Source organism: Tarenaya hassleriana, unplaced genomic scaffold (genome assembly GCF_000463585.1).
Source record: "Tarenaya hassleriana unplaced genomic scaffold, ASM46358v1 Cleome6, whole genome shotgun sequence".
Taxonomy (NCBI): domain Eukaryota; kingdom Viridiplantae; phylum Streptophyta; class Magnoliopsida; order Brassicales; family Cleomaceae; genus Tarenaya; species Tarenaya hassleriana.
This window is the reverse complement of record NW_010968505.1, coordinates 2,868,781-2,887,724: the sequence shown is the minus strand read 5'-3', so window position 1 is coordinate 2,887,724 and position 18,944 is coordinate 2,868,781. Positions and strand designations below refer to the sequence as shown.

Below are 18,944 nucleotides of genomic sequence, written 5' to 3'. Positions count from 1 at the left end.
CACCCCCCCCGCCGCTACTGTCTCGCCGAACCTGGGTCTTATGTCGAAGCGTCTTGCGTACTCCTCGAGGTACTCGATGAACTGCTGTTTCGTGGGGTACGTAGGGAAATCGGCGGGAAAAGGCATGAGAGGGAGCTCGCAGAAGTGCTTGGGGAGATGCAGACGAAGACGATCGTAGGTCTTGACCTGCCAAAGCGATGCGACGCAGTGAGACCGCTCGAGGAGTACCGACGGTATCCCTCTCTCCTTCAGACACGCCGCCACCGCAAGCCCCGACGGTCCCGCTCCGACAATCACTGGCCCCGGAACGCAAACGCGCCTTACAGCCGGCGAACCTCCATCGCGGTCGCGTGATGACGTCATCACCGCGTTTTGGTGGTTCTTGATGATGAACAAGGGATCATGCGCTTGTTTCCCTTCTATCTCTCTCCTTGACCAGAAATCCATCAAGAAAATGTTAACCTAGATTCTTTAGTTTAGTTTTCTCTATCTATAATATGATAAGTATATATATATATATATATATATAGACGTTGTATATGTGCGCGAGCGCGCGTGTATTTACACGCGTATGTGTGGTGTATACGTGTGCGTATTTACGGGTGTGGGTGAAGGGCTCTTGAGCGAGACATTGGTAGCGAGAGTGAAAAAAAACAAAAAAACAAAAGAGAGATGGATAAAGGGAAATTTTGACCGTTTTGTTAAGATAATGTTGATGGGTTTTGGGAGAGATGAAAAAAAAACCTAAAAATTGTGAGCGAAGATGGGATCGAGATTTAGGGTTTTGATTGAATCTCCCGAAAAGGAGGGGGGAGAGAGATTTGGGTTGGATTTATCCAAATGAGGAGAATGAGTAAAGAAAGGGAGAGATAAGCGTTGTGTTGCGTTTGAGAGGGCAAACCGGAGGATGAGCAGAAAACTACGGGGCTCTTAAATCACCGTTCAAACATCCACAAGAGAGAGAGAGAGAGAGAGGGAGAGAGAGAGAGAGAGAGAGTGATGTGACTATATCTCGTATGTGTGATTGTGTGTGTGTGTATTTATATATGCGTGCGGATGTTTGTGTGTGTGTGTGTGTATATGCGTGTGAATAAAAATGCTGTGAATATTTATTTATATATATATATATATATATATATATATATTGGAGGAGGGTCTTTTTTGCTCATTTGTGAGATCTATTGTATTCCATTCCATTAGACTTTTTGAATTATATAAAAATCCTACAACCAAAGACATATTCCATAAATTTTGGCGTATCCATCAAATCTCCAAATCAACCGTATGGAATCATTTCAGTTTTTGGTGTGAATCTTTGTTATTTTCCTGTTCGTGATCATTCTGTCCAGTCTATTGTAGTTGAACCGATGTATTCTTTTAGATAATTTAAGGACCTTCTTATTGGTTGGTTCAAAATAATGGATCATTAGATTGTGCTGAGTTAAACATATGTATTATACAAATATCTGAATAAATTGAGTTGAACGATTTATCTTTTATAAAAAAATGTATTTTATATCATTACAAATGGAAGTGTTACAAATAGATTTTAAAAAATAAAGAATCGTAGTTTTTTTTTGGTCAAAGAATCGTAGAATTTGATTATGAAATAGAAATATTTTTGTAAATGTATATTTTTATTAACTTTTTATATTTTACATATGTAATAATTACACACTTTATGGTACAATATTCTTTAGGGATGTATATATAGGTGAATTCTCTCCATATATATCTACATATGGGTAGAAAAAGTAATGTATTGCAGAATAGAAACATACAAGATCGATCATGAAATCTATATGGGTCTTAGCAATGATCCTCGGATTTATACACAGTTTACAAGTATAAATGGTACGATTAATGTGGCAACTTGTACTTCATATGTCTAATGTCTTCTCAAGTGGTACTATAAGTGTGTGTGTGTGTGTGTATATATATTTATATTTATATGAGGAAATTAATGTTAGTGTGAAGCTTTTGATTGGGTATATGGCTAAATGCTAAAGGGGAATGAGAAACGTTATTAAAATAAAACCACTTATTTATTAGTTATATCGGGGAGCCTTTTATTTCCATTTAATTTTTTTTATTATTATAATATGATTGATGTGATTGGAGAGGGAATAATGATGGTTAACGATATTAATATTCGCATTAGTTTATTGCAAAATGATATCTTATTCAACATATGTGGTGCCGAATTGAAATATGAAATCGAATTTATTTATTTCGTACATTTTGCTTAAATTTAATTTTATATATATATGTGACAAAACACTGTAGAAATAACAACTATCCAATAAATTGTATCTACATATAATACTATAAGGAAAGAAAGAATCGTTCTAATAGGAAAGAAAATGAGATCATATTGGGTAAATGCATTTGATCGTCCGTGTAAATGGCTTTATCCAAAAATTGAAAAATAAAATTTATAAAAAATAAGAGATAAATGTAAATGAATATAATATATCCCACTGAATCACTAGTTATATAGTATCAGAAAAATATTGAAAAAAAAAATCATATATGCCCCATAGCTAACCTAATGTATAATGAGGGACTATATTTTCTCGTTTCTTATGGATATATTATATATAGTCTAATTTTGATAATTAGCAAGTGAGCTTTAATTAATTGTTCAAGTGAGACTAATTAATCATATAGATATAAAATATGGTATCCAACACCAATTATTTTAATCGAAATATATTATTATTTTTTTCTTATTTATACGACTTAAAATAATTGTAGCTTTTGAATGTTCATTGCAAGGAAATCGTCACTCTACATGTCACAGGGAGAAAAACAGGAACCTCATTGGACGTTGATGTAAGTGGAGTGAAGATCCCCCAAGTGAGATTACAACTTCTAGAAGATATCGCTAATCCTTAATTAATTGACCACTTGAATGTATAATCCCGATTAATCACTCCTAATCAAATAAGGATATATATAATCCTAATTGGGCGTTTCATGCATTTCGACTTCGTTAATTGTCGCGTAATAACATATATTATAACGATACATTGTAGAAAAATCGCGACGATATTTGACTTACCAACATGTATTATTTATTTATTTTTTAAAAAAGAAATATCTAATTTTAGCTTCTATTGAATGATTCTACAGTGGAATCACCTAATTTTAGTGTTTGATGAAACGGCGATATTTCGGATTTTGATTATTTTTTGGTCTCCGAACTATAATTTCTCGTTTTTTTATAACAAATATATACATTTATTTTAAATTTGATCTTTAATTCAATAAACAATTTATTTAATCCGTAAAAAATTCATTTTTAAGAGATTTTTTATTTTCCTTTTTTTGCCGTTTTATTTTTTTTTTAATTTAATGTTTACTTCATTTTATTTTGGTTATACAAACTCATCCAATAGATTTTAGATCGAATTACGACTATATATTATTCAATTTGGTACGATTTTTTTATATATCCAAACAAAAATGTCTAACCCTACTATAAACAAAATTGGTTATTAAGTGTTGTTATAGCTGAATATAAATGTTTTTTAGATCATCTTAGCAAATACACTAAAAACAAGCACCTTAGTTAATTCATAATTGTAAAAGGATCGTACACCAAATAGAAATAGATGCTTTGATGTGTCATACATGATGTTTGTATATATACCTAAATTAATTATAAAGCCTGTAACTATAAAGTTGGCAAAATTAATTTTGTGGAGATGAAATTGATTGAAGAAAATAGGGGCGGGGGAAAAGGAGGGACTAATTTTAAATTAGATAAAGAAAAAGAAAATCATATTATAAAATTAGGTTTGATATAAATATAAATATTGATGATTGCAGAAGGCCGAAAGGTTTGTGTTAACCTAGGAACTCTAGTAGTTCGCGGAAAGATGGATTAAAAAAAAACTTACATGTAAAATAAGAATAGGGGTATATATAAGCCTATGTGTACTAAACCATATAGTATAATAAATAAAACACGCAATTAAATGGATAAATTAGAGAAAATATAATTTTTAGAAATAATTTTCGATAATATGTTTGGTTATATGCAAAATTACGTATCCATATTAGTGCATGATAAATTTGTTTTTAGCATGTGAGGAATTATTCCAAACACGGGAAGAACTCTGGCATGCGAAATAAATATTCATGGGAGTTTTATAGTGTATATATATATATATATATATATTTTATATATATTTGAATAGAAAGTGAAATGTAAAATATGCAAAAAGTAATATATTATTAATTTAATAATTTGCAAGTCTGAAAAGACAATGGGAACTGAGTTCAAGTTAGAGATCAAGGAAAAGTTGGATTCTATAAATATAAATATATAGGAGGAGACATGCATGTTACTAAATTTCTTTAGTTAAGTTATCACTTTGGAGGTAATAGGCTTTATAGAGCCTATGTATAGGTAGGGTTTAGATAAATTAGAAACTTTTTTATTTATTTATAATCATACTGTGATACCAATAAAAATTTATGCTATAAAGTGCACTGAAATTTCAAATAAATAAATTAAAAAATAATGCTAATTTTTGTGATGAAAAAAGGAAGAAAAACTAACTAAAGCTAAAATTAAGGTAGTCAAAGGTGAACTTCTTCTTCACCAATTTTTTAAAACTTTTCTATATTAGAAAAATGATTTATAATGAATTATCTGAAACATGTATTTATAAATGGATAAAATAATAGACAGCTAAAGTAACTCGTAAAAGTGTTCATATAAATTAAATTAAGCATATGAATTTCTTATATAACACAATACAAAATATCTCCAAAATTAGGCAATTTTGAATAATTCAATTCTTTTTTTTTTTGGTAAAATGTGATTGGAATAATTCAATTCTTTCGTTGGGATAAAAATAAAAAAGATCGTATAGAATTTAGTTATCAGTCAACTTATTACTGCGTTCAAAATAACGCATGGATATTATTTATTAACTTCAAAACCCTAAAAAAGAGAAAAATTCTAGACCAATCACAAATGTGAGTTGTAATTAAAGAAAAAAACAATGTAAATAAAAGGAATTTAATACATTAAAAACTCCTCAAACTAATGTAAATAAAAAAACTGTTAATCTTTTTTGCCCGCATCATATTTGCCTCCATAAGATTAATCCTCATAGCTCTTGTAAAAAAAATACAAGGAAAATTGGACGAAAATAAAAAGACAAAACTTTATGAAAAAAAGATAGAAAAGAAAAAAAACAGAACATCTTATGGCAGAGAACAGGCGGGAAATAGGACCAATGTGAATGGAGATGAAATTAAAATAAAAAAAATGGAGATGAAATTTGAGTTATATTTTATAATTTAATCAACCATATTTAAGTTAAATTTTTTATTAGTTAAATAATTGAGACAGGCCTTCCAAAAGAAAACAATTTTATAACATTTGTTGGGAAATTATTTAGATTAGGGGATAACAAAATAATGGATTTGGAAGGGGAAGAAAAAGAAACTGTGTAACGTCGTGTATTGGCTGATCCCCGTCACTAACTTTGAATTATGCACTTCCTAAACTAAATTTGATTTTATCATGCACCACTAAGTATCTTGGTGCAATGCATCTATTTATTTTATCCAATAATCACGATAATAATAATAATAATAATAATAATACTTGTGAATGGTTGTGGTCTCCATGATGATGATGATGATATCGTTACCATTTGGCTAAAACTTACATTCCATACATATAGATGGGCATATACATACGTAGTGTGTGTGTATATGTATATGTTTAGCTGATTTTATAATATTTCATGTTCTTCTTTTGTAACAAAACCAATTGCTGATGATGATAATGATTATTATTATTATTATTATTATTAGTATTATTTTGTTGTCGTATAGTTAATTATGATCTTTACCATGCATCCACTTCTTATTATTCTAAAATTATTATTTTTTCTTTCTATTTAATCCAAATGAATTATATAAGCTTCGATCTTATCTTGTTATTTATAATTATAATCTTGATCTCTTGCTAATAGTCTTTTGGTTTTCGGGTGATGATATATATTTCTTACACAGGTAATATGAAGAAAACTAACGGAATTATAGGTGAGTTGGAAAATGATTTACGTGTAAGACAAACGATATATACATATAACGCTTGTGTATAAATATAATTAAGGTTAATAAAGACGTTTATGATCTATATGGTAAAGGTGTTAATGACAGTTAATTAATGAGATTAATGACATGAAAAAGAAATAAAATACTACCGACTAAATTCAAGTGAGATTGGCGTCAGACTACAAAGGAGTTGACTTTGTAGTTTAATAGTCATCAAGCACTAATTAACCAATGGTAGATTTGCATTAGCAAATTCCCTTTTGCTTTTCCCATAAACATTATTTGCCTCGTGATGTTTCCTTTATTACGTAAATATTTTTTTTTTCTTTAATATCTTATATTTGGTTGAAATCTTTACAGTCGACCGTAGCTAGTTCACATATACGTATATAAAAAAACTAGTTATTTAGTATTTTTTTTTTAAATCCGGAATTTTTGACCCAATTACGTACTATAGAGAATTGGAAAAATATTTATGAATAATTCTCTCCAAATGGAGACTCGAATCTGTGTTAAAAAATAACTTTAATCCACTTTTCACCGGTTAAAACACCTAATCTTATATTAATTACGTACTATTAAGTATAAATATTCAGTATATTTGATCAACGAGTCTCTAAATAAAAGTATCTTATACTTCCAAATTATTTCGAACTAGCTAAGGCGATGAACTTAATCTATATATGAATCGCTTTATCTTGTTGAATGTGAGTAATCAAATGAAAAGAAAAAACAACAAATCTTTGTCTCTTTATAATCTTCCATCTCTTTGTCAATATACAAAATTCAATCACTTCCGGCACTAATTTAAAGGTGTGTATATATAGACAGTGATAAATAGTAATTAAACATAAAAGTAATTGATTCTTGTATATACTTATATATAAATTTAAAAAATCAATTAAAGTAAAAGAAACAAAAACCAAACTGGTTTTATCTTCAAACGAATCTGTGTTAAAAAATAACTTTAATCCACTTTTCACCGGTTAAAACACCTAATCTTATATTAATTACGTACTATTAAGTATAAATATTCAGTATATTTGATCAACGAGTCTCTAAATAAAAGTATCTTATACTTCCAAATTATTTCGAACTAGCTAAGGCGATGAACTTAATCTATATATGAATCGCTTTATCTTGTTGAATGTGAGTAATCAAATGAAAAGAAAAAACAACAAATCTTTGTCTCTTTATAATCTTCCATCTCTTTGTCAATATACAAAATTCAATCACTTCCGGCACTAATTTAAAGGTGTGTATATATAGACAGTGATAAATAGTAATTAAACATAAAAGTAATTGATTCTTGTATATACTTATATATAAATTTAAAAAATCAATTAAAGTAAAAGAAACAAAAACCAAACTGGTTTTATCTTCAAATCCTTAATTAGCCTACTCAGCTCTCTTTTTTTTTTTTTTTTTTTTCCTTTGAGCGTCTCTTTTGTTTTTTCTTTGTTCTTTGGAGCATTTACATTCGTGGGGAAATAATGACTTTTAGTCTTGGAATTAATTAATTAAAAGGGTAGATAATTCGCACGGGTCGGTCCATATTCTATACAATTATTATCCCAAGATTTTACTTTCTTTAGAAATATAATAAAGTGGAGAATAAAGAGAACAATAAACTAAAATAATTATATTGTTTTTTAGTATTCTAATTGCGATGGGGCATTTAATAATAACTCAATCTATCTAATGATTATGAGATTAAGTGGAGTTGTGAGAAAAGAATAAAGCGAAGAGGTGTGGAAGTCTAACATGATTAAAGAAGTTAACATGCTCTCAAATATACAATGATATAATTTTACTTAAACCATGGTCTAATAATTTGATATTCTTCTACTTAATAATCCAAACATGAAATTGTGAAAAATTTTCCTACTTTTTTTATATATTCTATTTGGTTAATTTTTTAATTTTTTAAATAAAAACATCTAAATAGTGATAACATCAAAATAAAATTTAAAATATATCTTGAAAATTTAATATTAAAACATTCTATTTTATTATATTATATGTGTATATATATTTTAAAATATAAATTCATAACTAAATAAAGAGCCTATCTTTAACATATATATATATATATATATATATATATATATTTTCTAATACATAATTTGGTTTAAAGATTATACTAATAATTTTTTTACTTTGCACCTACTGTATTTATATAAAATTACTGTACATTTATAAAAAATGTATACCGTATGTTTCTTTGGGATAATCACTAAACCACTTATGACAACTTTTGAACCATTTATAATTTAAAATCTTTACGCCAGGAAAATTAAATAGTAAAATATCATGGTATTTATTAAAAATATATGCCATTGTTACCTAAAAATAGATATTAAATTGTTACTACAAATATTACAAAAACAATATATACTTATATGAGAGAGTGTGTACGAATAAACACAATCTCCCTTTACGTTCCATCATCATTCAAGCATAGAATGATGAATCTATTCGATAATGACCTGTCTTTATAAGAGAAGGAAACACACCAAATTACAGAATGAAAAAAAAAAGGTTAAAACATTTAAAAAGAAAAAAGAAAAAAGAAAAAGAAAATTAAAGTGGCAAACCCCGGATTACTTGGTGGAGGAGACATTAATACTATTTTAGTTTTATTTATTATTTAGCATCATAATATATTTTTATTTTAAAATTCTATGAATACATTAATAGAAAACCAAACTTAATTAATGAAATGACAAGCTAAAATATATTGATGTGATTTTTTTTAATTGTTCCTTGAGTCTTTCTTTATCAATTAATTGATAAACAAACGAAACAAACAAATATGTTATCTTCCTTGGAAAAAAATAGATATATTAAAATAATTACGGAGAAGAATAATCAAATATGTACGAAGGTTCTTTAATTAACACAATTTTATTCCGTTGTTAGATTAATAAATATAACAAATTACATGGAAGAAAAACAAAGACAAGTGTGGAAATTTTTTTTACTTGGTTCATTTAAACGACGAAACAGAGTTTCTACACAGAGACAAAAAGAGAAGAAAATTCAAATTCTAAAACAAAAACAACACTAAACCGGATCTTAACCAGAACCATGAACCAATTGAACCAATCGACCCAGAATTACTCTCTATGATTGGATTGTTGATATACATACATAATATATATATATATATACATATACAAATTTGAATAGTTCAACCGGTCAAACGCGCGCCAGAGCATCTGTTCCGTCCCGAGTTCGGACTTTAAGTTTGGGAATAAAACGTATATTCCAAATCATGTGGTTAGTCTCTAACTCCGAAATTAGTCTAGATTTTGGTTACAGAAAACAAAAATGTATACGTGTACATATAAATGGGTATATGGATGTGGTGAGGTAGCTATGTATTTCACGTAACGAAGAGGAGAGCATCGTTTCGAAGAGTAATTGGTTTTGGGGGGAGAGTGGCGATTCCTACCGGAAAGCACGACCAACATGAGAGAGAGAGACAAGTGAGCTGTCTTCGCGCCCAGCCAATGCGGGTTTGCCAAACGCGCCCTTTGTGCTATAAAAGAGTACTATCGGCCGGTCATCTTTAATCCTAATTAGTGGATGACTAGATCACACTAATCCTCCCACCATATACTTCTTCCCTTTTTTTTTAAAAAAAAAAACGAAAATGTAGCATCGATATGTGTTTTATTATACTGTTGATTTAATTTAATAAACCATGAAAATCTTTTCCCAATATAAAATTTTAAACTTAAATTGATTAATTAATTGGAACTAATTGATTGAGTGATATATATAGATGCTCAAACAAACAAAAAAGGGTCCGCACATACATCAAATTTGGAATGTTCTTTATATTTATATTTATGTGCAAATTGGATTTTTTTTAACCATCCAATTTTTTTATAATGTAATCATATATAAATTCGTAAATTTTTTTATTGGTATTTTGATGGCATTTAACGATTCTAAATTCTATTCGACAAATTTTTTAATAGTTATGTGTTGTGATTGTTACATTACATTGCATTGAATTAATTAAAATCTAATTTAGTTAAGCATCCGCTATGGAAAAAAAACTATGAATTTGTAAAATAAAGATACAAATATTTGGAATTTGATATAGTTAAAAAGATGTTCAATTTCTTAGTGTACGAAACAGCACAAAAGCGCACCGCCTTCGTCGTGTGTGGCTTTAAGATCCAGAGACGCAACGTCGTCGTTCCGCCGATTATCTTACCAACACTGCAAAACGCCGTCGTTTCAAGTCATTCGATAACAAACGATGAATTTTCAGACGAATTCCTAAAGACGCTCTGTATATTACACACATCATAAGCTCACTCAGAATGCTACCATAGTTTACAAAGAAAAATCTCGGCTTTCTACTGAACAGAAACACGAGGAAAACACAACTACCTGAATTCGGTAATACGGTTCTTGGTGGTATTGTCTTGTTCTCTGTCCTGTCTTGTTCAGTGCTTGAGCCAGTAGTTTCTCAGCTGAGACATGTGCAATAATATCTCGTCCCGGCCTTGGTTCGTCACACTGCTCGTCATTATCCACGGAGGCGCTGTCTCGAAGAACCCACGTATCAGATCCTGGAAATCCTTCATGTTCTCCTCCGGCCTCTTCCCTCCGTTCTTCTTCTTCTTCCTCTTGTCGCACTTTGTGAATACCAGCGTCATCGGAATCTGGAGTGCCCAGAGACAGAAACCTCTTGTTGGAAACACGGGTTTTGCCATGTCTCTCCGGACAATTAAAAAAAGAGTTGTCTTTTATTACCTGATTCTGGCCAAGCCAACTTGCATAATCGAGATCGATCTTCTTTGCGGGAATGCTGGAGTCGATGAGGAGGAATACAGAGACCAACGTGGAGCGGTTGAGGAAGTAGTCTCGGGTGAATTTGCCCCAGTCCATTCTTAGTTCCTGTGGTGCTGCTGCATACCTGTGAATTTCCCCAGAAAGAAAGATATAATATGAATGAACTGAAATCTTCAAGAAAAAGGGACAGAATTTTTGGCAATTGTATAACAAAGTGAACATCATGATTAGTATGAAAGGATTGGCCAGGTTATCGAACTATGGAAATGTTCTGACAAGCAAATGGGAATATAGATATAAGGACTGACAAGCTTTTAACTTACCCGTATCCCGGCAAATCGACCAAGTACCAACTGTCGTTGATTCGGAAATGATTAATGCATTGCGTTTTTCCTACATGAACATATAATATATATCAAGGAATATACTCATTCGAGGTCTGCTCTCGGATCAAGAGCTGTGAGGAAGCTCGATTTTTGTATGCATCGAAACAAAAACCAAAAGAACTGATCAAGATATTCTAAAAGGATGTCTACTACGAGATCAACCCATACTGGTTTTCACCAGAGGAGTGGCAATGCTGGAAATTTAGACATTCTCATTACGATACTCTGATTCCATGAAACGATCAGATTCTCATCTGCATAGCCATAGATGGCAAGATCAAGAAAAACAAGTTCCGTCCTTTGATACCAAATCTCCTTCAGTATTCTTGCAAACATCACATGGATGATAACCAACTCAACGAATTGATACCGACATTGCCCAGTCCCTTCATAAACACTAACCAGTAATTCTTCAATCACTGAATACACACATATTTCCCACTTCCAAGACTAAACAGCCCATTTTCTCTCAAAATCTAATATCCAATATGGGGTTCTGAACTCGGATTTCATTGACTTGTTGGCTTAGGATGGAGACTGAAGATGTGTAAAGGAGTAAATCTGTGAGTGCAAACAAGTCATTCTACAGGTCGTACGGAATTCCTGATGTATTTGATGCTATCTCGCTAAATCAGGAGCACTAATTGCCACTAAAATCATATCAGAGTAACACCAACAGGAAAACCATATCATAATCAAGCACCAACAGGAAACAATGAGAACAGGGCAAACTCGTTTTTACCAGGTTTCTTAGAGGTCAAGGCTAGGCGTTTCCGCCGCACCAGTGAATTGAGGAGCGACGATTTCCCGACGTTAGACCGACCGACGAGCGCGAACTCCGGCAACCCATCCGCCGGACAATCCTCCGTCCGGACACTGCTCTTCACGAACTCGGCCTGAACCACCTGTGCGTCCCTTGCGTACTTGCTTAGCACGATGTTCGAGCCCTTCAGTATCCTCGTGGTTAGAGTCGCCGGGTCGTCGCACGAGATATCCGTCTCAGGCGGGACGAACAGCTTGTCGAGCGAAATCTCGACTGGAGCATCCTCGTTGTCCGATGAATCCGAGACCGGCAGAGGTATGGGCTCGACCGTGGATAGAGTGGATGCTGGAGCGAAGAAGAATAGGTTTCTGGATACTGTAATCGGAGGCTTAGGGTTTAGGAAATTGAAATGCGAAGGGGAGAGAGAGACTGCGGTTTTAGCGAAGACGGAGAAATGGATTCGTGGAAGCTGAGCTAAAAGCATAGCTGGTTATGTCTCCTTCGCTTCTTCTATCTATATGTGTCGGTGTACAAATAATCTTCTAGAATCTGTGAGCCGCCATGGGAGTGCGAAGAGAGAGCTTGCGGGCGGCGAGCGATGGGGAATGACAAGGGCAGGGACGGCAGAGGAAGGATGGCTGCATATCTCCAGCTAAACGCAGCGTTTTGGTTTTGGGTTAGTTGTTGGAAAATTTTCCTCTTTCACATTTTGCGCAGCATAGTTTTGTGCAATTTTAATTTCCACCCAAACATTGTATGCGTGCAGACAGAACCCCATGGAGAAATTTCTAAATATTTTTTAAGAAAAATTAGAATGCTTAGTTTATTGTTTTTTTTTGGTAAAATGCTTAGTTTATTGTTAGTGATTATGTACTAATTAAAACAAGATAGGGGAAAGGTTAGAGTTTGACAAACCTAAATGTACTCCTCAATTTACTTACCACACATCAAAAAATTTACATTTTAACTCAATCACTACACACCTTTTCAAAATATTTTTACAATTTAATATTTTTATAGATTGAAATATTTTTAAAACATATATAATCTTCCTTTATTTTTTCTATTGGAAAGGAATAGTTAATAGATTCAAAATATTACGACTATAAAAATATTAAAAATTAACAAATGATTTGTTTCGGAATTATTGTATTTGTTATTTTAATTTATGATAAAGTTTTTTGTGATAATTTGATGGATAAAGAAGTTTAAAAAATATAATTTATTTTTCAAATTTTAATCTGTATATTTGTAAATATTCAATGTTTTACTTAGAATTAAAATAGTTTTTCAACTCATTCAATAACTCATTCAATGATTACAAAAAAAAAAATGTTCCAGATTGGTAAGTAGGTGATCGAAAATAGAAGAGAGTACTTCCTTCATACGTTATAAGAATTCAGGGGTCAATTTGAGAACAACGAAAACTATAGGGATTTTCATAGGATATCAGACGACGTCGTCGAGAGGCAATCGAGTCGAGATCGGCATCTTTCTCTAGGCATGCTCGGTCACGGGAATCGACCAGTAGAAATCTCTCTCATTGTGCAGCTCGTGGTTCTGATATCTTCGGATATTCTCTGATCGTCGACAGATATCGGAATTCACTCTCCGGCGTATCTAACGGCCACACTTTCATCCGAAGCTGAGGTACCACTTTCTCGGCCATGGCTCCTCCTGCCGCGTCGCAGCGATACCCATCACCGTCGCAGCCTTCGGGGTAAATCCTTAGGCTCTAGCTTTAACACACTTTGAATCTCTCGATCGATCGATAGAAAATGGATTTCGCTATTTCCTGTATCGTTTTTAAGCTAGATTTAGGAGGAATTTAGGATTTGATCGTCTCGGACCGATGGATTGGTCACGATTCATGCGTAATCAGCACTGCTTAGTTCTCGAAGCTTTTGATCCGTATTGTTTCTGCTCGAAAAATCAGAAGTTCTCTAGTAGCCGATCTACGATGGTTGTGGCCTCATTTCTGAATTAATGGTGTAATGTTTCTCGATCTCGAGGGATTTGGCTCTATTATGAGCTTAACTATGTTGAATAAGCTCTGGATGATGAGAGGAAGCTGTTAGTTTCATTGTTTTGCTATTATTTGTTGATAACTTGATATGTTTTGTGAACTGCTCTCTCTTTGGTTGAATTGAGAGTGGGCTGACAATAAAAAATGTCGATCACCAGGAAAAGCGAAGTTTCGGATCTCAAATCACAGCTTCGGCAGCTAGCTGGAAGCCGAGCACCAGGAGTTGATGATTCCAAGCGTGACCTCTTCAAGAAGGTCATTTCCTACATGACAATAGGGATTGATGTCTCATCCGTATTTGGCGAAATGGTCATGTGCTCAGCTACATCAGACATTGTCCTGAAAAAGATGTGTTATCTTTATGTTGGGAATTATGCTAAGGTTAATCCTGATCTTGCCCTTTTGACGATCAATTTCCTCCAAAGGGATTGCAAAGATCAGGACCCTATGATCCGTGGGCTTGCTTTGAGGAGCCTGTGTTCCTTACGAGTGCCGAACCTTGTGGAATATCTGGTGGGTCCCTTGGGGAGCGGGCTAAAGGATAGTAACAGCTATGTAAGGATGGTAGCTGTAACTGGAGTACTGAAGCTGTATCACATATCAGCCTCAACATGCATTGATGCTGATTTTCCTCCAATGCTGAAACAGTTGATGCTTCATGATTCGGATTCTCAGGTTAGGTTTGTTCTGTATGGAGAATATTTTGTTGAGTGCATTTGGAAAACATAGGATAGAAGTGACATATCACTTGTATGGTTTGTGCGGTAAGCTCTTTGTATTATATTTTCAGGTAGTTGCTAACTGCTTGTCCGCACTGCAAGAAATCTGGAGCTCAGAAGCTAGCAACTCTGAGGATGCATCTAGGGAGAAGGAATCCTTGCTTAGCAAACCAGTTATATATTATTTCTTGAATCGGCATGTTCCTAAGCTCGTGTTTTAACTTTTGGTCACAATTCCTTATAGTTTTGATGACAGAGAATGGAGAGGTAACTCTCACTATTGTGTTTTTTGCCTTATGCAGGATCAGGGAATTTAATGAGTGGGCTCAGTGTCTTGTGCTTGAGTTGGCAGTTAAGTATGTGCCATCAGATAGTAGTGAGATTTTTGACATTATGAATCTGTTGGAAGACAGACTTCAGCATGCAAATGGAGCTGTTGTCCTGGCAACAGTCAAAGTATTTCTACAGTTGACACTGTCCATGACTGACGTTCATCAACAGGTGTCACCTCCGTGTCCTTTATCCTTTTATAATTGGAAGTATGTTTGTTTTGTACTAAATTTTTGAGCTAGTTTTTGAAATGTTCAAATTGTTAGTACAATATTTCTCGTGGTTAAATTTATCCAAAAGCTTCAAAAATTTGTTCTTTTGTAAATGATACACCATACAAAACAGTCACTGAAAGATGAAAAATATATATTCTGATTTTGACTGATTACCATATACTCTCGTGTTGATCTTTAACTTGACTGTCTCACTGATGGCAAAATTTTTGCTACAGGTATATGAGCGTATTAAGTCTCCGCTTCTGACACTCGTCAGTTCAGGAAGTCCAGAACAATCTTATGCAATTTTGAGCCACCTGCATCTTTTGGTCATGCGTGCGCCATTCGTCTTTGCCTCGGATTATAAACATTTCTACTGCCAATATAATGAACCTTCTTATGTAAAAAAACTGAAGCTTGAGATGTTGACTGCTGTCGCAAATGAAAGCAATACATATGAAATCGGTAATTGTTCCTAACTGTAGAGAGAGCAATTTTTTAATAAGGAAGCTTTCCTTTCTCTTGGCTCTTTTATTTGCCTGATGCATTTTTCTGGCTCTTCAGTGACGGAACTCTGTGAGTATGCTGCAAATGTTGATATTGCAATTGCAAGGGAGTCGATTCGGGCGGTTGGGAAGATTGCTTTACAGCAGTATGATGTAAATGCAATTGTTGATAGACTTCTTCAGTTTTTGGAGATGGAAAAGGACTATGTGACTGCCGAAGCGTTGGTAAAATATCATATCTACCAAATATCAAAGATGTTGCGCCATAATATTTGAAAACTGGTATTATCTGCATTTTCTTGACAAATTCACGTGTCTTGGTTCCTCGTATAGGTTCTTGTAAAGGACCTTTTAAGGAAGTATCCACAGTGGAGCCATGATTGTATTGCTGTTGTTGGGAATATCAGCAGCAAAAATATTCAGGAACCAAAAGCCAAAGCAGCTCTAATATGGATGTTGGGGGAGTATTCTCAGGATATGAATGATGCTCCTTATATTTTGGAGAGTTTGATAGAAAACTGGGAGGAAGAGCATTCTGCTGAGGTAGTTATGCATCATTTTCGTCGTTTTTCTGACTTTTGACCTATAATGTTCCTGTGATTCTGGCCTTCTGCACATGCCTGTTCTCTTTGTTCATACTTCACCCTGGAAATAACCATGTTGTTCTGTATACGGAAGGAATAGAAGAACAAATAGACGATAAAGAATGTGCAGTGTTAGGGGAGCTGTAAAAGTGTAACAAAGGGGTAGCTAGGATAAAACAGACGGAGATCAGTGGATATAGAATATATCGAGGAAGCAAGAACTGAATGCGAAAAGGGTGATGCGAACAAATAGTGAAGAGGACTTTGAGTCCCATATAATGGCTGGACAGCTTATGCATATCTGCCAATATATATTTGATGCTAGCTTTTACGGAAACAATGGTTTCATGTGTAAGCTGAAGATGCTGAAACATTCATGTGATCGGAGCTTGAATTCATTGAGCAGGTTCGGTTGCACCTCCTAACTGCGGCAATGAAATGCTTTTTCAAGAGGGCTCCTGAGACACAGAGAGCACTGGGAGCTGCTCTAGCTGCAGGGATTGCTGATTTCCACCAGGTATTGACCAGTCTTCCATTTCTACTTACTATTCTTAGGTTTTGGAAAATGGCAAGTCTCTTCTTGTTGGTTTTTAGATCTCTCATGGAACATTTATTTTCGGGTGTAGGATGTTCATGATAGAGCCCTGTTCTACTACCGGCTTTTGCAATATGATGTACACGTTGCGGAACGTGTGGTTAATCCTCCGAAACAAGCTGTTTCCGTCTTTGCTGACACTCAAAGTAGTGAAATCAAAGATCGGATTTTCGACGAGTTTAACAGCCTGTCCGTGGTCTACCAGAAGGTATGTTTGATGAGGGATCAGATTAAAATCGTACAGTCAGATTTATATTAAGATATTTTACAGGTTACCTTGTATATCATTATCATAAGTATCTAATTAGACCATATGCCCCAACTTTAACATATATGCACAAATTCTTGCAGCCGTCCTACATGTTCACAGATAAGGAACATCGTGGTCCGTTTGAATTTTCGGACGAACTTGGAAATCTCGCCATCACACCTGAAGCGAGTAACGAAATTGTTCCAGCCCATCAGGTCGATGCAAATGACAAGGATCTGCTACTTAGTACCGATGAGAAGGAAGACACCATAGGTGCTCATACCAATAATGGTTCTGCTTACACGGCTCCTTCACTCGACATCTCTTCTAATGTAACCTCACAAATGCAAGAGTTGGCTATCTCTGGGCCCGCTGTCTCGGGCGGCTCTGCCCCTCAAACCAGCTTCGCCATTGACGATCTCCTCGGTTTAGGTCTACCTTCAGCTCCTGCGCAGACCCCATTACCGCCTGCTCTGAAGCTTAACCCTAGAGCTTCTCTTGATCCAGGCACTTTCCAGCAGAAATGGCGTCAACTTCCGATCTCATTAACACAGGTTTTGTTTTGGAAGCTTTCCCTAACTTTTCCCTATTAGATCTTCTGTTATTTTGATGCATTGATATCGTCGGCTGGACTGAAAAGAGATTGTGTGCAGGAGTATTCCATCAGTCCTCAGGGTATTGCGGCACTGACTGTTCCGCAAGCACTTATTCGGCACATGCAAACTCACTCGATCCACTGCATTGCCTCGGGAGGTCAATCCCCGAACTTCAAATTCTTCTTTTTTGCACAAAAGGAATCGGAGCCATCGAACTACCTCGTGGAGTGTATCATCAACTCTTCAACAGGTAAAGCTCAAATAAAAGTGAAAGCCGACGACCAGAGATCATCTCAGGCGTTCGCCTCCCTCTTCGAATCCGCGCTATCAAAATTCAGTACGCCCTGAATCTTTTTTCATCTCTATATATCAATAACGTGCCCATCTTGCTTGCCATTAGATTATGTACATTGATGTACAATGCTACAGCCGAGATTTTTTTGTTTTGTTTTGCTGTTACTTGTTCTAGTTGTTGTTATATGTAAGAACATGAGAACTTTTGAGACATTACTACTAGGGTTTGGATCCAATTTTCAAAGGTGAGCCAATTTGTTGTACCAAAGTCATGTAAGAGTCTTTTATGGACCTGAAATTTTGAGTAACCGTCTGACCCACGAGTCGGGTACCCAAAATTTTTTGTAGTTGTCCCGACATGACGAGTACAGGTTTGACGGGATCCGATTTCGTGTTTGAATTCGGGTTTTGACCGGAGATTATGCATGTCCACAGATACTTAGTTGGAGAAGGGGCGAGGTTGATATTCAATTCTAAGGACGAAATTTCGCTCGGAGATGGTAACCATTGGAGAGTTTTGACCTTGTTGTTTTGTTGTTTCTTCTTGGAGAACGATTTTCTCGAGAAAATATGGTGTTTTCCCGGAAACTAAACTTCGGCGGAGATTCAATCAATTCTTCGTATGGGGAAGAAACTAGAACGTGCTGAGATACGGAAATGGGATCTTTCTGTGGTGTTGGTTTCCGAGGGATTTCGTCACGCCGTTCACGTTTGTGACATGTTTTAACAAAACGACGTGCAGTTCTTTTACCGTGGCTCTCTTATTGGATAGAAATAT

General features: G+C 34.3%; 3 protein-coding genes across 4 annotated transcripts in view; 1 reads left to right on the top strand and 2 right to left on the bottom strand.

The window, feature by feature from the left end:
* The window catches only part of LOC104799208 (indole-3-pyruvate monooxygenase YUCCA6), a 3,974-nt gene extending 2,976 nt beyond the window's left edge, over window positions 1-998 (bottom strand). The window contains exon 1 of the mRNA XM_010521612.1: window positions 28-998. Coding sequence (XP_010519914.1) covers window positions 28-447 — 420 coding nt within the window. The 5' untranslated portion in view covers window positions 448-998. The remainder of the gene's footprint in view (window positions 1-27) is intronic.
* A 9,146-nt stretch (window positions 999-10,144) lies between these two features.
* LOC104799207 (GTP-binding protein At2g22870) lies at window positions 10,145-12,678 on the bottom strand. Of its 2 annotated transcripts, XR_769542.2 has the most exons (5): window positions 12,031-12,678; window positions 11,226-11,295; window positions 10,864-11,026; window positions 10,498-10,772; window positions 10,145-10,323 (listed from the first exon to the last, which is right to left on the bottom strand). XR_769542.2 is itself a non-coding variant. In XM_010521611.2 (4 exons), exons 1-4 carry the CDS (start codon window positions 12,533-12,535, stop codon window positions 10,554-10,556), a joined length of 957 nt encoding a protein of 318 aa, XP_010519913.1. In that variant the 5' UTR covers window positions 12,536-12,678; the 3' UTR covers window positions 10,333-10,553. The 2 variants fall into 2 exon arrangements, 1 of the variants encoding a protein (XP_010519913.1); XM_010521611.2 differs by lacking the exon at window positions 10,145-10,323 and having other exon boundaries at window positions 10,333-10,772.
* Window positions 12,679-13,528: 850 nt separating this feature from the next.
* LOC104799206 (beta-adaptin-like protein A) lies at window positions 13,529-18,474 on the top strand. Its single transcript, XM_010521609.2, has 11 exons — window positions 13,529-13,771; window positions 14,236-14,752; window positions 14,868-14,992; window positions 15,099-15,297; window positions 15,578-15,806; window positions 15,906-16,072; window positions 16,181-16,390; window positions 16,838-16,948; window positions 17,058-17,234; window positions 17,378-17,830; window positions 17,930-18,474. The coding sequence occupies exons 1-11, from the start codon at window positions 13,719-13,721 to the stop codon at window positions 18,218-18,220; spliced, it is 2,532 nt and encodes an 843-aa protein (XP_010519911.1). The 5' UTR covers window positions 13,529-13,718; the 3' UTR covers window positions 18,221-18,474.
* The last annotated feature ends 470 nt before the right edge of the window (window positions 18,475-18,944 follow it).